This window comes from Leptopilina boulardi, unplaced genomic scaffold (genome assembly GCF_019393585.1).
Source record: "Leptopilina boulardi isolate dan_hultmark-lab unplaced genomic scaffold, ZJU_Lbou_2.1 LbouV2_316, whole genome shotgun sequence".
Taxonomy (NCBI): domain Eukaryota; kingdom Metazoa; phylum Arthropoda; class Insecta; order Hymenoptera; family Figitidae; genus Leptopilina; species Leptopilina boulardi.
This window is the reverse complement of record NW_026137881.1, coordinates 1,623,648-1,646,500: the sequence shown is the minus strand read 5'-3', so window position 1 is coordinate 1,646,500 and position 22,853 is coordinate 1,623,648. Positions and strand designations below refer to the sequence as shown.

General features: G+C 29.5%; 2 protein-coding genes across 5 annotated transcripts in view; both read right to left on the bottom strand.

Annotated features, from left to right (window-relative positions):
• LOC127284015 (protein outspread) overlaps window positions 1–22,853 on the bottom strand; it is a 336,175-nt gene that overhangs the window by 84,296 nt on the left and 229,026 nt on the right. The gene's annotated exons all lie outside the window — the stretch shown is intronic.
• LOC127284019 (uncharacterized) lies at window positions 11,032–14,869 on the bottom strand. 3 transcript variants are annotated; one of them, XM_051309284.1, is made up of 8 exons: window positions 14,693–14,869; window positions 14,071–14,442; window positions 13,644–13,817; window positions 13,026–13,223; window positions 12,401–12,618; window positions 12,011–12,170; window positions 11,575–11,674; window positions 11,032–11,292 (listed from the first exon to the last, which is right to left on the bottom strand). In XM_051309284.1, exons 1-8 carry the CDS (start codon window positions 14,763–14,765, stop codon window positions 11,169–11,171), a joined length of 1,419 nt encoding a protein of 472 aa, XP_051165241.1. In that variant the 5' UTR covers window positions 14,766–14,869; the 3' UTR covers window positions 11,032–11,168. The 3 variants fall into 3 exon arrangements, with proteins under 3 accessions (XP_051165241.1, XP_051165242.1, XP_051165243.1); XM_051309285.1 differs by having other exon boundaries at window positions 13,644–13,787; XM_051309286.1 differs by having other exon boundaries at window positions 13,644–13,763.

Sequence of the window (22,853 nt, the reverse complement as noted above, 5' to 3'; positions counted from 1 at the left end):
TCTTTTTATCTGGACCCAATTTGTTTTTCCCTTCTCTGGCGAGGTCCACAACTGCCTTTATGGCATCAACTGTGGACCGACCTTTGCGGAATCCAAATTGGTTATCGGATAGACTATTCTCTCCGGTCAAGTGAGATTGCATTCTCTGCAGAACCATGTCCTCTAGAAGTTTGCCCATCGTATCCAACAGGCATATAGGCCTGTAGGATGAGACCTTATCTAGAGGTTTGTCACCCTTTCTTAGGAGGACCAGCCTTTGCCTCTTCCAGTCTGGAAAGAACTCTCCTCTCTCTAGGCAGCGATTGAAGATGTCAAGCAAAATCTGGGGGGAAGCAACAATCACCTCTTTTAGGATCTTGTTGCTTATCCCATCGATTCCAGGCGCCTTGCCTGTCTTCAATCTTCTACCTGCTGCTTCCAATTCTTCAAGAGTAAAGAGTTCTTCCTCTGTGACTAAGCAAGAACTCCAGTCCTTCCTAAGCCACGGCTCTGCAGGAGGAAACAGGGCTTTTATAACCTTTCTGACCCAATCGGGATTGTCCAGGCCGGGGGTCTTTTGTCTCGTTACTAATTTCTTAGTAACGATTTTAAAAGCCAGACCCCATGGGTCCTTCTCGACGTCCTCGATTAGGTCCTTCCAGCTACGGCGTCGCGACGCGCGGATCTCTTTGCTGAGGTTCTTTTTGGCCTCCTTGTATGCTTCCTTGAGCAAAGGATCTCCCTTAGATCGGGTATATGTCCTTCTTGCTCTGAAGCATGCCTTTCGCAAGGAGGCCAACCTTTCTGACCACCAGTGCAAGGATCTCTTCTTGGGGAATGTGCCATTGCGACGCGGCATTGACGCATCACAGGCGGTGACGATTATATTTCTCACCGCCCGCACTTCCCCATCAAGACTGTTCGGCCTCCTTACCCAGCCCAACTCTTGAACTAAGCGGGCTTCTAGAAGGGACTGGCCGAACTTCTCCTTGTCGAGTCTCTTAGTGTTCCACGAGGGGCTTTTTCGACTAGGAGCTTCCTGTCTTTTGCCTCCTCGTGTGTCTCCCACTGAGACTGAGAACTCGATGTACTGGTGGTCACTTGCGGTATAATCCTCAGAGACCCGCCAGTCGCATATGCGGCTAAATATTTTGGAGGATGCGATCGTTAGATCTATAATGGATCCGATCGCATCCCTCCGAAACGTCCATGTTCTCCCCCGGTTCACAACTACTAGGTCGTTCCTGGAGATCATTTCGCCGGTCATAATTCCTCTTTTATCGAGCCTTGTCTCGCCCCACTCTGGAGACTTTGCATTAAAGTCGCCAGTGACGAGAACATCCAACTTGGATTGACGAAGGCTCGATTCGAGGTCCTGTATATCGGATTCGAAGTCTGTCAGTGGATCATTTGGCGAGAAGTAGCAGCTATACATACGTATGTTAGCCACCTCCACCCAAACAAATCCACTGCTCGTCTCCAGGAACTTGTCAACCCGCAATTCTGGGTTGCACACCTTGATGGCGGCTCTCTTCGCCTTGTCCTGATACCAGGGAGCGAGATCGCTTCCTCGATACTGCTCACTGCAGAACAGGATATCGATCTCATTTTCCCTGGCTGTTTGCATCAGGAGGACCTGTGCATCCTTACTTGTATGCAGGTTGACCTGGAGAAGCTTTAAGGATTTGCCCTTTTAAGCCTCACCAGTTCCTCCTTGTAAACCGGGCAAGAACTTCTCCCACCGACATGGTTCGTTTCTTCTTTCCCTAAATCGGTGCACGTTAAGCACTGCGGTCTTTTTTCCTTAGGGCAAGTTTTTGCAAAATGACCTGCTTCGCCGCATCTCCGACAGTTGTTTGTTCTATCGGGGCCCTTGCATGAGCGAGTCACGTGGCCATATGCAAGGCACCTTAAGCACCTTGCCACTTCTAAGTGTTCCCGAATTGCTGCGTTAATCCACCCAATTCTTATTTTCCCTAATTTTATTAGAGATTCGCTATCTACTTCAGACAGACGAATCAGTGCCACCTTCGTTCCGCTGAAACGTGGCAAAAGTCGACAAGTCATTTCTGTATCCGACCTTTGCAACGTTTCCTTAACAGCAGAAACCACGTCCTCTTCGGTTGTGGTTTCATCCAGTTCCCTTATCTCTATGGTCCTTCTGTTAATAAGGGCCGTAACATCTGCCTTGTCATGCAAGACGGAGGTAAGCTTTTCCGCAAACTTGGAAGTTTCCCCCCCTTTTCTTACAACAAGAAGAACCTCCTTTTTGAGAGTTCTTCTGATTCTCAGAACCTCGGTACCAGTTTCCTCCGGTTTAACCGAAGTCTTCATCAGTTTTAGGATCTCGGCATAGGACTCAGAGTTCTCCGCCGAGATCTTAACTGCCTCCGTGGTTCTGAGACGCTTTGGGGGATTTTTCCGAAGCGTGCTCCTTTCCTTTTTCTTCAAGGCCTTTTTTTTGCGAGCCTCTTGTTTTTTATTGGTTACGGTTTTGAAGCCGTCACCATTCTCCACTTCTTTTCCGGAAGTGGCTTCCGCAAAAGATTTCTTGGTGGCTGTAACCAGACTCACCTCACCTACCTCCGTCTGCAGGGCGAGAGTGTTCAAAGAGACATCCTTGCTCTTGACCCTCTTTTCTTTCGGTGTCGTAATGAGAGAACCAGCCTCTGGGCTTCCACACTCTCTACGACGCTTTTTTAGGTCATTCGACGTACACGCACTGGATGCAGCATGCGTCTTCATCACAGGAGTTCTTAAATTGGAATTTGGTACGTCTGAGCTAATGAAGGGTTCTGGTATAAAACGCAGATTACTGCGAATTACTTCGAACGCCTTCCCCAAAGCGGCCATTCCGTCCTGAACATCCCTGCTGATGTTCTTCTGTTTCTTACAGGCATGACGCATATTTTCCAAAATTTTTGGGATCAATTCGAATTGTTCAGCAACGTTGAACTCGAAGCTATTGCCCGTATTCCCATTCAAATTTTTGTTTTGGCCACCCCCAAAATCCGTGGGGCCTGCACTGACTACCGAGGCTTTCACCCGATCAGAATCAGTGGGAGTATTGTCCCCTTGCGGGGTTCCTCCTTGGGTTAAAACACCAATTTCTTTACTCATTTCATTTAGAATTTTTTTTGGTTTATTTGGTCAGGGAACCACCCTGGTTGCTGGTTGTCCTTTGGTAAAAAGCCCCACCACCACGACAAGGTCTACCAAGAATTTACACGATTCTTGGCAGTGGACAACCATCGGCAGGGATTATTATTATTATTATTATTATTATTATTATTATTATTATTATTATTATTATTATTATTATTATTATTATTATTATTATTATTATTATTATTATTATTATTATTATTATTATTATTATTATTATTATTATTATTATTATTATTATTATTATTATTATTATTATTATTATTATTATTATTATTATTATTATTATTATTATTATTATTATTATTATTATTATTATTATTATTATTATTATTATTATTATTATTATTATTATTATTATTATTATTATTATTATTATTATTATTATTATTATTATTATTATTATTATTATTATTATTATTATTATTATTATTATTATTATTATTATTATTATTATTATTATTATTATTATTATTATTATTATTATTATTATTATTATTATTATTATTATTATTATTATTATTATTATTATTATTATTATTATTATTATTATTATTATTATTATTATTATTATTATTATTATTATTATTATTATTATTATTATTATTATTATTATTATTATTATTATTATTATTATTATTATTATTATTATTATTATTATTATTATTATTATTATTATTATTATTATTATTATTATTATTATTATTATTATTATTATTATTATTATTATTATTATTATTATTATTATTATTATTATTATTATTATTATTATTATTATTATTATTATTATTATTATTATTATTATTATTATTATTATTATTATTATTATTATTATTATTATTATTATTATTATTATTATTATTATTATTATTATTATTATTATTATTATTATTATTATTATTATTATTATTATTATTATTATTATTATTATTATTATTATTATTATTATTATTATTATTATTATTATTATTATTATTATTATTATTATTATTATTATTATTATTATTATTATTATTCTTATTATTGATTTTGATTAAAGCGCGCACCACTAAGGAGAAGTCAATTCTCGGTCAACCGCGATCCAATTAGCGAGAGCGGAAAATAGATTTCAAGTTCGCGAACAATGTTCTCTTTCCTACTGGTTCCGCTCACGTCGTGGGAAATACTTTGTAATATATGTATATATAAAATATATACATTAGAAAAACGTGCGATACAAATGTGTGGAGAAACTTGAATTTATTTTTTTTTTTTTTTTTTTTTTTTTATTTCTTTTTTTATATAAACGTTTATATACATTTAATGTGAGACATTCATTTTATTAACCTTGATTTAGCTTTTTAATTTATATATGTAGCAAATATGGTATTTAGCTGTGTATATAATTAAATTTAAAATAAATTATATTTGTATATTATATGATTTTATTGATTGTTATTTAGAAAAAATTTTGTAAACGATATTATTGCGGTTTATAAATGAAAAATAAAACCATTATTTTTTCTACTTGAAAATAGAGGCCCTAACATAACCTCAAAAAAATTGGAAAATGATTTTTGAACGCAAGTATAAAAATTAATTTCAAAACAATTTTTTTTTTAAAAGACTTGAAAATTTTTGCGATAAAAAGCATTTTTCAGTTTTTGAGGTTATGTTAGGGCCTCCATTCGCCTTAAGAGGAATTCAGCATTTTAGTTTATTGACGATTTCGTATTCTCTTAACACACAAATGCTTTCTGTTTTTTGTTTTTAAATCTTCTTTTTGTAAATAAAATAAAGAGAATAATTTTTGGTCTCTCCAGATTTTTTTTTGTTGTCAATGGTGCACAGTATAGATTCAATAAAGATAATAAAAAAAAGGTCGCACTCAATAACAAAAGCTAATTTTCTCTACAATCTTGGTGCGGGCAATAAGTGTCAAAGAGAAAGGGACCACAATTTAGTTTATAGTAGTGTAGATTCTTCGGTTTTGTGCAGCATTGTGTATATATATGTATGTGATTCAACATTAAATTCTCAGGAAATAGTTCAGAGAACCACTACTCTCTCTCTCTCTATATATATATATATAGTGAGGAAACATTTGTTTCCATTCGGCATACAAAAAACTAAAAAACACTCACAAAAACAATTCTCAGTAAACGAACCAGAATTCTGATTATTTTAACTAGGAATATAGATTGAATAACGTTTCTTCTTTAATGCATACATTTCGAAACATTGAAAAAGCGTAAAAAATTAATTTTTTTTTTATAAAATGTTGATAAAAAAATAAGAATTTTAATATTACTTTCTTTAGCAGAAATTGACCCATTTTGTTTCGTAAAAAAATATCTTAAATGAATAAAAAGAGAATTTTATAATTGTGTTTTTAATAATTTTTTTTTTACTTGAAAAAAATTATACGTGGTTCAATTTATGGCTAAATTTCCCTAGTTATTTTATCATAAACAGAAGGTAGTTTTAATATTCAAAAAGAAGTGTTGAGTAAAAGAATGTCAATGTAGCTGCGTGGGTTCAGTACACGGCTCGCGTCCCAAGGGTCCTGGGTTCGATCCCCCATGCCTGCGAGATTTTTCACAACTATTTTTCAGTGTTTTATATAATAGATATATGTGACGCCGCACGAGAAAAGGGACCTATCCCCGAAATAACATTAGGCTTAGTTTTCCGTGTATAGTGCACGGAAAACTGAGCCTTATGTTATTTCAGGGATAGGTCCCTTTTCTCGTGCGGCGTCACATATAGTAATCTTGAATAGAATATAAATCAGTTATAAAAAATAAAAAAAAAACTTAATTATTCTAAATAAAAATAATTTGGTCAGTATTCACAAATCAATTTCCTTTATAGGGTTTATTAGGGTTTCGTGGCTCAGGCCCAAAAGCCTTATAGTTTCGCTTTGGCGTCCGTCCGTCCGTCTGTCGTACACTCATATGGTTGCCATGGTAACAGTTACTATGATAACAGTTACTATGATAACAGTTACTATGATAACAGTTACTATGATTACAGTTACTATGGTTGCTATGGCAACTGTTACCATGGCAACCGTTTCCATAGCAAGCGTTACCATAGCAAGCGTTACCATAGTAACTATATCGATAGTAAAACCATATCCATAGTGGAAATTTCTCATGCTGCGGATCACTTTAAAAAAATTAACCTGTCTCTATTTAAGAACCATGAGTCAATGTTTTATTTTCTATTACAGATATTATATAGACTTTCACCATCTATAAATATCTATAGGGTTAAGTTATAATATTTTTAAAAAATTATTTATTGTTATATTTCCGAGATGTGCCAAGTAACTGTGACGTAAGGAAGCTAATCATTTCTGGTTTCACACGACATTTGCCGCGCATAGTGGTCCCCTCAAGCGAAATTATGCTTGGTCGATTGTCCAGAATGGAGCGAGATGAGCCACTTCAATGAATATACCTATATATAAAACACGTGAAGATCGTGATGGCATTTTCGATGTTACATAATGGTGAAAACCAAAGAATTCTTATGTCATAATCGACTTAATGGCTCAACAAAAACAGGTGCAGTAGATTCCAAAAATAATTAATTATGCGAAAAAAAATTTTTTTCCCTATATAAATTGTATATGCCAGCCAAAAAAATGTTTCTTTGAATCAAAAGAAGTATTTTCTTTTGATATATAGGGTCAAAGAAAAAAATTTCTTTAATTTACAGAAAATCTATTTAATTTAGAAGAAAATTTATTTAATTTAAAAAAAAAATTGTTTAATTTAAAAAAAATACTTTTTCAGTATCAAAGTTTTATTTGGAATTGGAAAAATTTTCTTTAAATCAAATAAATTTTCTTTAAATTAAAGAAAATATGCAGACAGATAAAACTGCAAAATTTCCACTCCCGTTATTTTTTTTTTTTTTTACAAATTTTATTTAAATAAGCGAAATATTTTAGGGATTTGTTACAGACATATAGGGTAATAATAATTTACCAAAGTTACAAGCCAGTTCAATAATTTTGAACTTTTGACCTAAACAGTTCATGAATATTACCCCAATATATGGGACGTTCAACATCAACAAGGACATGTTTTTGGACAAAAGTAGTTTTAACGAATTTGAATGTTCTAGGGCTTAAAAATCTCGTATATATTTTATAATTTTAAAAGCCAAGTAGCGTTTTTCGAAAATTTTAAATGGCGATTCCAATATGGCGGATAAATTACATTAAGTTCGGAAAATTTGAATTTACCTAAATGTCTTCAATAAAATTTTTATTTAAACCCACTTGTTTTGAAATAAATTTTATTTAACCTAATATTTATATAACAAAATATATACATAAAAAGCTTTTTTTTTTGTTTTTCTTTTTAATTGCTATATTTTTACGACGGAATTTACTTTTAATATATAATCTTAAGTGTTCCGAAGTATTTAATTAGCAAGATGGATTATATGGCGAAAATGAACTCATAAATCTTTCTTTAAAATATATATTGTTGAAAAGATAAAAAGTGTTGAAGTCAGTTATATATTAAGAAAATAAAAAAAAGAAAAAAAAGAGCGCAGAATATTGCTTATTAATATTATTAATTTTTTTTTTGCTCCGCCTTATGGCAAATAAATCCTCGAGTTCACTTTTTTTTGTTATTTATTTTCTCTTCATCTCTGCGCACACTTTTTTTTCTCCATCATCGCGATTAACTTATGTGTTTGAAAATTCTTCTTCCTGGGTATATAAGTTTGGCTCTTGGCTCTTGATGCTATATGGGCAAAATTCCTACCATAATTTCGGACTTTAAACATTCTCAGAATCAAGTGGATAGACATTCACGGTACGCCCATTTCTGTATATTTCTCTTTTCGGAGTCTGTCTGGAGCATATTGTATATATATATAGATATAGAAATTTTTTACAAAAGGACCTTCAAAGGGTTTCAACAAACTATCAAATTCTGCGAATGAATCATATTTCGGACCACGAAAAGTTTTTCAATTGTCTTTTTGTAAATTTTTTGATTCCATCAATTTAAATATTAATTATGAAGGAAAAAAAATTTATATTCTGAGCTCGAGGTCAAAGCATGACTACTTTATGTTTTTTGGATCGCCGAAACCGAATCTGATGTCAGTTTAACCCCATCACGTCAGGTATTTGACATAATCTCAAAAAACCTCAAAATTTGTCGTCAAAATTTTAAAATCAAGTAAAATTCGGATCTATAAATGTTACCGTAAATACTTTATGTTTTTTTTGGTGTTGCAAAAGTCGAATATGAAGTCAGGCTTTTGAAGCAAACTCAAAAAATCCGTTCCAAAATTTAAAAATCAAGAAAAATTCTGATTTTTAAGTCTTACCGTGACTACTCTTTGATTTTGAAGTCACTGAAATCAAATCTAAAGTCTATTTCACCCTATCACGTCAGGATTTTGACATATCATAAACAAAACATTAACCTTCGCCGGACTGGATACTTTTTATATACACGGTTGACAGGTCGGTGAAGTTCACATCGATTATGATCATCGAAAATTTAAAATCCAAGTTACTCCATAAACACAACAAAAACGTACAAATAACTTCAAAAAAAGAATATACATAACAAAAAAATTCAGTTCAACCCCAATTTCATTTAAAAACCACCCCTAGTATAACCCCCTATAATGACACATTGAAAAAAAATTCACCAAAAATTCAATTTTTCTTAGGCTCAAAATTTTATTTCATATTCTCGCACTAAACACACCTACAAGTGTTGAAAAAAATTGACACCCCAAAAAAAGTGGGGGAAAGTCCCCAAAACCTACCCTAAAGACCCCATCTTTAATAAAAAAAATTCCCAAAAAATTCAATTTTTCTTAGGCTCAAAATTTTTTTTCATATTCTCGCACTAAACACACCTACAAGTGTTGAAAAAAATTGACACCCCAAAAAAAGTGGGGGAAAGTCCCCAAAACCTACCCTAAAGACCCCATCTTTAATAAAAAAAATTCCCAAAAAATTCAATTTTTCTTAGGCTCAAAATTTTTTTTCATATTCTCGCACTAAACACACCTACAAGTGTTGAAAAAAATTGACACCCCAAAAAAAGTGGGGGAAAGTCCCCAAAACCTACCCTAAAGACCCCATCTTTAATAAAAAAATTCCCAAAAAATTCAATTTTTCTTAGGCTCAAAATTTTTTTTCATATTCTCGCACTAAACACACCTACAAGTGTTGAAAAAAATTGACACCCCAAAAAAAATGGGGGAAAGTCCCCAAAACCTACCCTAAAGACCCCATCTTTAATAAAAAAATTCCCAAAAAATTCAATTTTTCTTAGGCTCAAAATTTTTTTTCATATTCTCGCACTAAACACACCTACAAGTGTTGAAAAAAATTGACACCCCAAAAAAAGTGGGGGAAAGTCCCCAAAACCTACCCTAAAGACCCCATCTTTAATAAAAAAATTCCCAAAAAATTCAATTTTTCTTAGGCTCAAAATTTTTTTTCATATTCTCGCACAAAACACACCTACAAGTGTTGAAAAAAATTGACAACCCAAAAAAAGTGGGGGAAAGTCCCCAAAACCTACCCTAAAGACCCCATCTTTAATAAAAAAATTCCCAAAAAATTCAATTTTTCTTAGGCTCAAAATTTTTTTTCATATTCTCGCACTAAACACACCTACAAGTGTTGAAAAAAATTGACACCCCAAAAAAAGTGGGGGAAAGTCCCCAAAACCTACCCTAAAGACCCCATCTTTAATAAAAAAATTCCCAAAAAATTCAATTTTTCTTAGGCTCAAAATTTTTTTTCATATTCTCGCACTAAACACACCTACAAGTGTTGAAAAAAATTGACACCCCAAAAAAAATGGGGGAAAGTCCCCAAAACCTACCCTAAAGACCCCATCTTTAATAAAAAAATTCCCAAAAAATTCAATTTTTCTTAGGCTCAAAATTTTTTTTCATATTCTCGCACTAAACACACCTACAAGTGTTGAAAAAAATTGACACCCCAAAAAAAGTGGGGGAAAGTCCCCAAAACCTACCCTAAAGACCCCATCTTTAATAAAAAAATTCCCAAAAAATTCAATTTTTCTTAGGCTCAAAATTTTTTTTCATATTCTCGCACAAAACACACCTACAAGTGTTGAAAAAAATTGACAACCCAAAAAAAGTGGGGGAAAGTCCCCAAAACCTACCCTAAAGACCCCATCTTTAATAAAAAAATTCCCAAAAAATTCAATTTTTCTTAGGCTCAAAATTTTTTTTCATATTCTCGCACTAAACACACCTACAAGTGTTGAAAAAAATTGACACCCCAAAAAAAGTGGGGGAAAGTCCCCAAAACCTACCCTAAAGACCCCATCTTTAATAAAAAAATTCCCAAAAAATTCAATTTTTCTTACCCACATAACACATAATATTTCAGCAATGTTGCTGCAATATTTTTTTGCAACATTTGAAATATTTCTTTGTAATATTGCAATAATATTTCAGGAATATTGCTATGTCCGACTCATGGAATATTTCAAAATAATATTCCAGCAATATTTCAATGAAATTTTACAAAACCATTTACTTCAATATCTCAGGAATATGACAATGAAATATTGCTGATATGTTACTTTACAATATTGATGAAATATTGCTTCGCAATATTTTAAAAATATTATTTTAAAATATTATAAAATTTTCCAAAAATTATTTTTGAAACTATTAAAAAACGTGTATTTTTTATATATAAAATATTGCAATTTGATTTTGTTAGTTTTACTGTTTATAAATAAAATATTAAAGAAATTTCTTTTATGTACAATTTGAGGATTTAAAAATGAATTATTTTTTTATTTTTAATTTATTTTTAAAATATTTTTATAATTTATATATAGGAATTAGAAGAACATATTTCTTTATTTGCCAAGATTCAGAGTAATTAAATATAATAGTAATAGTTACAATAATAAATTGTGGTAACACAAGTAGTCAAATAATAGATAATAAAGAAATAATTTAAATAAAACGACGAAGTTTAAATCAGATTAACACTGTAATTAAGCATCTTCTTCATCGTCAGCTTCAGTTTCTTCGAATTCTTCGCCATCATCTTCGCCATCATCTTCGCCATCTTCTTTGCCATTGTCTTTGTCATTGTCTTTGTCATCCCCTTCTTTAGCTCTACAGAATAAAAACATTTATTTTTTAAAAAAGTTATTATTAAAAATTTATAAAATGAAACTTTTTTCTTTAAAACTTGTAATTTTTAACTAGTTATAATTGATTTTCAAGAAAAGTTGAAATATCAAATTTAGAAAGAATCCATATATTTATTTTCACTTTTCTTAAAGTGAGATCTCACTTTCAGGAATTTAGAAAATATATTTTTTGAATAGAAAATAAATATTTGTTAGTTATATTAATAAAACGGAAAATAATGTTAACAACAATGGCTTTTCTTACAACTCTCTGGTCAATCTTGTTTTAGCTTGTGCGAACCACTTAGAACCAATCAACTTAATTGTATGATCAGCTTCATTTGGGCAAGATACTTTGACACTTCCTGAAATAAAGTGAAAAAATGATTAATTTATTAAATAAATAAACGAGTGTAAATTTAAATAATTTTGAAGAAATTGTTTACTTTGACTTGTTTCTTTGGATTAAAGTCAATTTTTCTTTGATTTTAAAAAAATTTATCTTTTATTTTTTTCATTTTTAATTTAAATAAAATTTTTTTAAACCAATATGAATATTTGAATTTCTTTGATTTAAAGAACAATTTTAGTTGATTGAAAGAAAAATTATTTTAAATGACAGAAAAAGTCAGAGAAATAATTTTTTTTAAATTAAAAAAAATAAATTTTAAATTATTCGAATTTCGTTTATCTTTTCTTACTAATGATTAAATTTGCAAAGTTGGTATCCTCCAACGACTTCTTGGATTTCCTTCCTGCCCAACTGTAAAAAGTAGCAACCTTATTTGAAAAAAGTTTGCTGCATATATTTGCCAAAACATTGTTGACATCTCTACCACCAATGGATCCTAAAGCATTTTTCTGAAATACATAAAATTATGCAAAATATTTTCTTATTCTTAAGTGATAGTTCACAAGTATCTTAATATATTTTTAGAGTATCTAATTTCTATTGACAAAGAGTGAACTCCAACTTTCGACATTAATTTAATCCTAAACTAAAATCTACCCAATTTTTTGTGCTTTGTATTAATTTTGAAATCAATTTGAAACAGCTAGAGAGAGTGAAATCAAAATCAACATTAACTAACCAATTTAATTTTTAATTTCTTATCGTCTTCCAGTTTTTTACTTATTGACATTACATCTTTTTTGGTACCAATTGGTAATTTCGGGCATTTTGGGGAATCGAAGAATGATCTACTATCATTAATAGTTCCCGAACTACTTTGAGACTGAATTTTCATGCTTCTAAGAATTAAAATTATTTCATTCAATTTTGATAATGATAACTCTTCATATGAAACACCTATTTAGAAAGATAAAAAAATATTGATAAATGTATGAGAAAAAGAATGAACCTTTATAGTAAATTTTATAATCAAAATTGTACTAATTTAGATTTAGGGAAATGAATTTTCTAGTATAAAATGAAAATATTTCCGGAAAACCTCGAAAAATTTTCGGAAGTTTATTCCCGGAAGTGAATTACTGTAGACTTTTCTATGGAATTCCTATAAAGCTTCTGATAATTTCTCATGGAATTTCTCAGGAGCTCATTCCTAGGAATTATCTCCCAAAACTTTGCCGGAAATATTTTCACGTGGAATATTTACGTTTCAGATCTGAAAGAACCATGTGTTTCATATTCAATTTTATATGAATACGAATTATTTTGGAATGTATTTTAGTGAACAAAATTTTTTGTTTCATTACCTGACATTCGATCTCGGTATTCCAAACTTGCCATACTGTTCCCAAAGTTTGATACATTTTTAGTTTTAGGCGCATTTGAAATTTTATCATTGACAGATATGTCATTTTCTGAAGATGCTAATGTAGATGTGGCATTATTTGATCTTTGTCCATTTTCAGACGATGTGCTTGGAGTAGCAGTATCTTCTGTGGTCAAACCTATTAAAAAAGTAATTTTCATTCAAAATACCATAATAAAATTTTACAAAAGGAGGAATATTGTTACTAAAATTTGGAGCAAATATCATCAACAATTAAAATATTAAAAATAAATTACTTTTTTAATATATTTATTTCAAGTAAAGTATTAGTCAATGATAAATATAAAAATAATATACTTATAATATAAAAATTTTAATAATAAATAAAAAGGTTTAAGTTAATAAAAATATTTAATTTATATCAGTTATTTGATTCTTTTATTTCATTTTCACTTCCTTTATATTATATTTTTGGTTTATTTTTTAACTTTAAAAAGTTTAATTTAGTTTAAAAAAAAATATTTAAACGAATTAATAAAATTAAGACAATAATAAAGTTAATAAATATTTACTTTTAGTCCTAGTTTAAAAGACTAACCCGTTTGTTTTGAATCATTCAATGATCCTGGCGTAACAAGCACAATTGCATCTCTTGATGTATCGTCGACGGACGGAGGCTCGGTATGGGAGTCATTTGTAGAAAGGTAACTTGTGGATCCTGGGGATTTTGTTTTAATAAAATCTAATACAAAGATCAGGGATAAGAAAATTACTGAAAACAATTTAGAGTAAATTTCACACAGTGAGTGTGTTCAGAAGTACTGTAAACAATTTATTTATTTTATATATTTATATGAAGTAAAATAAGATTAGTCAATATTTTAATAAAGCTAATTGAAATAATATTATTAATAATAATAATAATAATAATAATTAAACTAATCAATAAAATTAAGACATTTATAAACTTATAAATATTTTATAAATAAATATTTAATTTTTTGAATTGAATAAAAAATTAATACCCTTTTGTTTTGAATTTTGCAATGAACTTGGAGCTGCAAATGCCCTTGCATCTATTGTTGCATCTTTTCCATTGCCAGATTCATCAATCCGAATTCGTTTCACAGGAGGCAAGGGGATACTAATGCGAGGCTCTAGAATTTTTTCATACGTTATTTTTGGCTTTTGACGTTTCGTTTCTGAGCTGCTCACGCTTTTGTCGATTTGTTTGATGGTTTTTATAGAATCATCTTGAGGAGTTGATGATGAAATCACTTTAGCACGATCACTTCTAGATTTTTTATAATTGTCGGAGTAATTATCGATGGCGTCACTATCAATTTCTGATAGAACTAAGGCTTCAAGCAATTTTTGTTTGCCTTTTTCAAATGTACCTAAGAATAAAAATATAATTGAAACAAAGCGACTACTTTGCTGTTATAAAAGAAAAATGAATTATAATTACTTGACTGAAAAAAATTTTAAACTCAGAAAAATCATTTATTTCTTTGATTGTGAATGAATGAATGAATAATAAACAAATTTATGAAAACGTGTGTAATAAACGTGGGTATGATATGTTTGAATTGTACAATGTTAAATATGAACAAATTTTTTTATTTTATTAAAAATGTGAATATTTACTTGTTCTTATTAAATATTTCTTGACATCGTATTGTTTCCAAGTTAAATCAGGGTTTATCAATTTTGAGATCATCTGATTCAATTTTGAAGTTTTTTCAGAAGGCGGATAGTAACATACGTATTTGTTGTTTCCAAGATTGATAATCCATGTCGTCGGGACTAATACAACTCCGTCATGCAACTCTACCACAGAAAACGGCATATTTTTTGCGTACCTTCTTTTATAACATAATTTAAATAAATCGCGCACTGAAAACTATTTGTGTACGTCAAATCTGTTATTTGCTTTGATTAAGTGAAGTATGTTGAATTAAAACAATTGCACATTGTTTAATGGTAACTAAGAATGAAACATTGCAATGTTAATAAAATTTAGTCCGTAAGATGTCACTTTCTAAAAAATGTCATTTGGTTTAAAAATTATTTAATTCTGTTAAATGGAGTTTTAAAAATATGAAGAATTTATGGGGAAAACGATTCGAATAAATATTTGAATTATATAAAAAGTTTGATGATTATTTTTACAAGTATTTTTTCACAGAGGTAAATAGTAATTTTCATATCAATCACAAATAACTTATTTGAAAAGGAAAATCGTAAATAGGTATTCTATTTTTTCAAATTTTGAATATATTTTCAGACTGCTTATTTTGTGTTTAATTATTTTTATTTTTCATTTTAATTTATATACTTTTTTTAAATTTTTTTTTGTGGTGTTAAAAATTCAATTTTTTTCATTATTTATATTAAATTCTTGTTGTATTTATTTGTATGCAACGGAATTATGTTTTATTTAAAAATTTTCCGTCTTAAATTTTTTTCCTAAAAACTATAAAATTTTCGTTTCAAACTTGTGATAATTTTAATATTCGTCAAAAAATTTTAATTGATTGAAAAATATTTATTTTCGTCGCGCATATTTTTTTACTGTTACAAATATATTAATCAAAATAATTATTTAATCTGCTCCATTCAAGCAGAAGTATACTAAATTGAACAAATTTTTGTTTTAATTAAAAATTTGAGAAAATTCAAGTCTAAATTTGGATAGAACTGCGGAAAATATTTATTCGATTAATCGAAATTTATTTTAAAATTTTTATTAGATTATTACTATATTATATTTTATTTATTCTAAAATAAAGGATTAAATTTAAATTAAATTATATTTAAAATTGAAATATAATGTGAAACATTATAAAAATATGCTTATTAAAAAATTACGTTTATTTATACTAATGAAAATTTTTCGTATGTATTTATTTATCAGTAGAAATCAAGTTACGATAATGTTGATCTCATAAATTTACTTCTCAAAGATTTATCTTCTATGATTGTATGCGTTTTTTCAGGTTATAAAGCTCTTTTTGTAGCTTCTACCATTATGCCGAAAGTGAGTTCTCAGAATAGTTATTCAAACAGACATATTAGGCGATTACGAGACAATCTAACAAAATTGGATTTAAAACGTTTAACTTTTCGAAAACGTAACAAAGATTCAAGAGAAAAAAATACCGAAGATTTAAACAAAAACAAAAATGTTCTTTTTAGTGAAAATATTGAAAATGACGACGATTATATTCCTACAGATATACCGTCTGAGAATGAAAATGACTATCTATCTTGTAGTCAGTGAATTTTAATTTTTATATTTATTATTATGTTACGTATTATATCCCTAACAACAACGGATATTCCAGGATATCCTACCGACGTCCTAGTCATATCCGGAAATTAGGATATCTCTGGGATGTCCTTAGGATGTCTACGGATATTCGTGGGACATTCTACGAATATTTTTAATCTAGATATCTTTTGGTTGTCCGTAGGATATCTTAAATATACGGATACTGGAGATATATTATTATTATGTGAAGTGTAGAAAAGCTCGAAAAGTCGGGTCTGGATGATTTTTTTCGAGTCGGGTCGAGAGCGACTTTTCTCGTAGTATCAGCTACTAGAAGACATGAGTAATCGAAAATTTTCTGTTCCTTAAAAATTTCGAGTACTGGATATATCAAAGTTCAAACACATCTCTTACATCTAGAATATTTTTTAATTATGAATAAAAAAATATTTTCAAAAAATAAAAAGTTTCGGGTACCCGAATGATTTTGGCCTTGTAAAAAATGAAAAAAAATATATAAAAAACCCTACTTGAACTCGAATTGACCAAATTCAACCCGACTCGAAAATGGAAAAGTCTGAAATTACTCGATCGGGTTTCGAGCATTTTGCACATTTCTAATTATTATTATTTATTATTTTATTTATTAATATATTTATATTCTGAACTAGATGAAGAAGATGATGAAATTGATAATACGCTTATTATTAAAAATAAAGAAGAAGAAAAAATATTGGAAAAGCAAGTGGAAATAGATGAAGGAAAAATAGAGAGAGAAACAGAAGTAAAAGAAGGAGGAGAAGGATACGGAGAAGAAGATGAATTGGAAGAAATGTTGGATTTTGATTTTAAACTTCAAGATGAGCAAAGCAATTCAGACAGTGACAGTGATTGTGAGGAAGAAAATTCTGAGTCCAGTTGTTCTGAAGATGAAGAAGAAGAAAAGAAAGAAGAAAATCAGAAAAAAAATAAAAAATTTAAAATAGCATTAAGTCAATGGGCACTATTATATAATATCCCTTTAGTTGCATTGACTGCACTGCTTTTGATTTTATTGACATTTACTGATTATGTACTCCCACACACTGCTCGAACCTTATTGAAAACTCCTCGAAATACTAAAACATCAATTATGTCTGACGCCGGAGAATATTTACATCTAGGTTTGATGCGAGCTTTGCAGTCTATTTTGAAAATTCAGAAATTTAAAGGAACTTTAAAGAATAGCCTGAATTTGTATATTAATATCGATGGTTTGCCAATATACAAAAGCTCAAAGAAATCTTTATGGTTAATTTTTTGTTCTGAGGTAAATTCCAAAAGTGTATATCTAATTGGGGCTTACTTTGGTGAACACCATCCTGGTAATTCAAATGAGTTTTTGTCGAAATTTGTCGAGGAAGCAAAGTCATTCTGCAAGTCAGGCATCATGTTTGAAAATAGAAAAATTAATGTAAATATTCATGGACTCATTTGTGATGCTCCAGCTAAAAGCTTAGTATTAAATGTAAAAGGTCATACTGGATATAACTGTTGTCCCAAATGCAAGGTTAAAGGAGAAGGCATTTTACCTCAGCAGATTGGCAAAAACAAGAAAAGAAAAAGACGAGTGTGTTTTCCTGGTGTTGGACCATTCGAAAAAAGGACAGACTTGGAATTCGCTAGGAATGTATACATAGGTACTTACCAAAAAGGAGAAGCAACTGTTTTAACTCGAATTCCTAGATTTGGTGCTGTTTCCAATGTGCCAAGTGACTATATGCACTTAGTCCTATTAGGAATAATGAAAAAACTAATTCTTTTATGGTTAGCAGGTCCAGCTAAAGTCAGACTTTCTGCATCAAAAATTGATAAAATTTCTATTAAATTAATAGAGTTGCAGAGAAGTCAACCAAGTGAGTTTGCGAGAAGGCCAAGATCATTAAGGGACGTAAAATTTTGGAAAGCAACAGAGTTTAGAAATTTCTTGTTATACAGTGGACCTATTGTTCTTAAAAATGTTTTGGAAGAACAATTTTATATAAATTTCATGGCTCTTCATGTAGCATTAACTATTATTTCAAGCCCAATTTTTATTAGAATTCCAGGAGAAATAGATTATGCTCAAGAACTTATCGAATATTTCATTACAACTTTTGAGAACGAATACGGAAAGGAATTTATGTCGTACAACTTTCATAATTTACTTCATCTTTGTGAGGATGTTAAAAAATATGGATCTGTGGATGAATTTAGCGCATTCAAATTCGAAAATTATATGACAACGGTAAAAAAGAAATTAAGAAAAGCTAATAAACCTTTGCAACAATTAGCAAGGAGATACGCCGAAGAACAAGTTTTCGAAGAAATGAATATCAATCAACCGGATATAGTTTTAAAACACTCTCATTTTGAAGGTCCTTTGATTAATGATGGTTTGAAGATAAAAAAGCAATACAAGATAATTACAAATAAATCGTTTTCGATTGATTGTTCTAGTTCAAGAAACAATTGCGTTTTGTTAAAAGACGGCTCAGTTGTAACGGTCTTGAATATCATTGAGTCAGAAGAGGGAAATGTTTATTTAATAGGAAAAAAACACATTTCCGAGGGACCTTTATTTACAACTCCTTGTAATTCAAGTGATTATAATATTCAAAAAATTTCAAGCAGCAACAATAAATCTTTTTGTTTATGGCCTCTTTCCGAATTAAAATCAAAAATGTGGAAGATACCTGAAACTAGAAAACTGTCAGCCGTGTTTCCAATATTGCACACAACTTCTTGTTAACCACAAGTAATTTATAAACATTTTCATTTTTTATTTCTATTATTACTATTTCAGATAGTTTAGTTTTAAACTAATTTATTTTCTGTGTACAACACAATAAGAGAAGCTTTTAAAAAAGCAATTCCTTTCTGAATAAAATAAATGTATTAATTATAGACAAACATACCTATGCCGGTTATTAATTCAAAATTAAAATAAGTGAAATATTTTTTTCAGATACAAGCAGTAAAATCTATTGGTCGAAGGAATTCCACAAGTGAATTACTATTTATGCTACATGCTTTTTTAAAGAAATTGTTTTTTATTGAAAGTCAAAATCGTTAAAGTCAAATTCAAAGCTGGCAAGGCGAACATTCCAACTTTACAGAATTGATAATAATTAATTAAACAAATCTAAAGCAGATTTTTCCCAATTTTAATCGGTAGAGTTCTGTTAATAATTTGGTGAAAAGTGAGTTAATAATTTCAATTTGGTTATTTTTGCTTCCTCGTGGAGGAATCTTTGTAGTCCTTTCGTTTATAAAACTTTTCAAAGTGGCGGAAACAAATTTTTTTCTTTATAGAAACATGTTATATAAGATCCTGATCAATTGTCCGGATGATGTATGTATGTGTATGTATGTGTGTGTGTGTGTGTGTGGATCCCTTTTTTGTTTAGAAGATAACTTTAACAGGTTTTAATGGATTTAGATAAAATTTTGTAGGCTCATTTATCATATTAATATCTCAAATCTGACCAAAGGATTTTAAAAAATACCCCCAAAAAAAATTTTATCGTCTTTTTTCCAAAAATTTTTTTTTAATCGAAAAAATTTTTAAATAGAAAAATTGAAGGTTATATATAATAAAATCGTATTCTTTACGTCAAGACGAATCGATCGTTATATATAAAGTATACATTTGAGGTAAAGTTAAAGAATTAATGAAAGTTAAAAAATCAAAAATTCACATTTTGTCAATAAAATTTTGTGATTTTTTGAATTGAAGTTTATATATGAAATAATTGTATTCCATAAGTCAAGACGAATCGATCGATATATAAAGTATAGATTTGAGGTTAATTTAAAGAATTAATAAAAGTTAAAACATCAAAAATTCACATTTTGGCAATAAAATTTTGCTTTCTCCACGAGGAAGCAAATTTTTTTGCTGATCGTAAAGAGGAAGCAAATATGACTAGTTAAATAAAATTACAAATGAATTTTCCGGAGAAATTCCGTAGGGAATTTCTAGTAATTCCCGAAAACTACCTACAGAATTTTTCTGTACAATTTAATTATTTTTCTAATTTTCTAATTATTCTATAGATACAAACTAGTTAAAGAAACGACAGTAACATCGAAGGAAATAGTATAACGAACCAATTCATATAAATGGTGACAAAGAGAAAGATTATAATATTATAATTTTTATTACTTTATTCATAATACATACTTAAACTAAAGTGTTCTACAAAATTTTTCCACTTCTTAAAGAGTGTTATAAAACTGCTTATTTTATTACTTACCTGATTATAATTGAGATCTTAAACAATAAAGAAATATGTTATTGAAACAAAAATTGTTCTTAAAGTATTATTATCAAGCTGAAATAGATTTTTTCTTCGCAAACATATCCTTCCGTTTTATATAAATCAAATTCTATTAAAGTTTGCATTAAAAAGGCATTTTAAGCAGTAAGAGTAAGAAAATAAAAATTATATTTCTTACGAAAAAAAATTAAAAATCCATGCTCTTCAGAATATTTGAGAATAAATTAAATAATAATTTTTTGGAAAATTTTATAATATTTTAAAATAATATTTTAACAATATTGCATAGCAACATTTCATCAATATTGCAAAATAACATTTCAGCAATATTCCATTGTCATATTCCTGAGATATTGAAGTAAATGGTTTAGTAAAATTTCATTGAAATATTGCTGGAATATTGTTTTGAAATATTCCATTAGTCGGACATAGCAATATTCCTGAAATATTATTGCAATATTACAAAGAAATATTTCAAATGTTGCAAAAAAATATTGCAGCAACATTGCTGAAATATTATGTGTTATGTGGGTAGGCTCAAAATTTTTTTTCATATTCTCGCACTAAACACACCTACAAGTGTTGAAAAAAATTGACACCCCAAAAAAAGTGGGGGAAAGTCCCCAAAACCTACCCTAAACACCCCATCTTTGATAAAAAAATTCCCAAAAAATTCAATTTTTCTCATGCTTAAAATTTTATATTTTATGTAGTTTTTTATAATTTTGCATATTTTATCCAATAAACAAAAAAAACCATTTAGTATTTTTTTCTGGTTTTTTGCTATAAAAATCAAATTTTTGGGGTATTATTATAATATGCGTAATTAGCTCATCAAAATACATAAAAGTATGAAGTATTAAAAATCAAAAATATTTTAAAAAATTCAAAATTGAAACATTTTTTAAAAATTTCAAAAATATTGTAAAAATTGTTTGTCCACGATCGGGCGAGGCTTAAAATTTTGGCAAAAAGTATTTTTTTGAAAAAATTTTTAAATTTTTTTGTTTGTTGTTTTTTGATTTTACATTCTGACAATAATTGATGATTGCCAAAATAGTTTGCATATTTAAGCAGTCGGGAAAGTTTGTCGAAGCTGAAAATTTAAAATTTAGCAAAAAATCACAAAAATTTTATTTGTTTGTGAATATGATGTTTTTTTAAAATGTTTATTTACTAATTGAATCTAAAAACATCATTTTGTCTGTGTGGAAATTTGTAGCCGCGTAGAGAATAAATGTTAAAATCTTTCAAAAATCAGGCGTGATTAGCCATGAATTTGACTATTGTGTGGAGCAAGGTGTGGAGGCAAGAATAGTGAGGATAGAGACGAACGTGGATATTCGGCTGCGTTCGTCTTTGGTCGGCTCTTTGCTTTACGTTATCCCCACCGCTCCGCTCACTCCACAGACCCCGGCGAAAGTCTATAACTGCTTGGAAATCTGATTTTGCCTTTTTCGTCGTATTTTTTCTCTCTCCACTCGGACCCAATTTAAACGCGCTTGGGTGAAAAAGTGAAGATTCAACGAAGCTGAATTACGCAACGTTTATATAAGATAAACGATTTTTAAAGAAATAATTTTTAATTGAAAAATTCTAAAAAATTTTTTTTTATAATATGTTGATTAATAAAAACTACAAAGAAATTTTTAAAGTAAAAATTTAAAAATTTTTATTTTAAAAAATTATTTCTTTAAAAAACGTTTATCATAAATATTGCGATCTTCAGCCTATTAAGATTATTATTATTACTATTAAAATATATTAAAATAATCTAGAAATTTTTACTTAAAAAATTTTTTTTAGTTTTTATTAATCAACATATTATAAAAAAAATTTTTTAAGAATATTTCAATTGAAAAATTATTTCTTTAAAAATCGTTTATTTTATTTAAACGTTGCGTAATTCAGCTTCGTTGAATCTTCACTTTTTCACCCAACCGCGTTTAAATTGGGTCCGAGTGGAGAGAGAAAAAATACGACGAAAAAGGCAACATCAGATTTCCAAGCAGTCATAGACTTTCGCCGGGGTCTGTGGAGTGAGCGGCGCGGTGGGGATAACGTAAAGCAAAGAGCCGACCAAAGACGAACGCAACCGAATATCCACGATCGGCTCTATCCTCACTATTCATGCCTTCACACTATAGTCAAATTCAAGGCTAATCACGCCTGTTGTTTGAAAAGATTTTAACATTTATTCTCTACGCGGCTACAAATTTCCACATAGAAAATG

Bases quoted from the DNA above. Each gene is read 5' to 3' on its own strand.
- LOC127284019 (XM_051309284.1), bottom strand. From the start codon at position 14,765: ATGATCTCAAAATTGATAAACCCTGATTTAACTTGGAAACAATACGAT. The intron at 11,675-12,010 runs GTAAGAAAAGAT...ACTTTATTTCAG, and splicing joins CTTTGCAAATTTAATCATTA to GAAGTGTCAAAGTATCTTGC. The intron at 11,293-11,574 runs GTAAGAAAAGCC...TTTATTCTGTAG, and splicing joins ACAAGATTGACCAGAGAGTT to AGCTAAAGAAGGGGATGACA.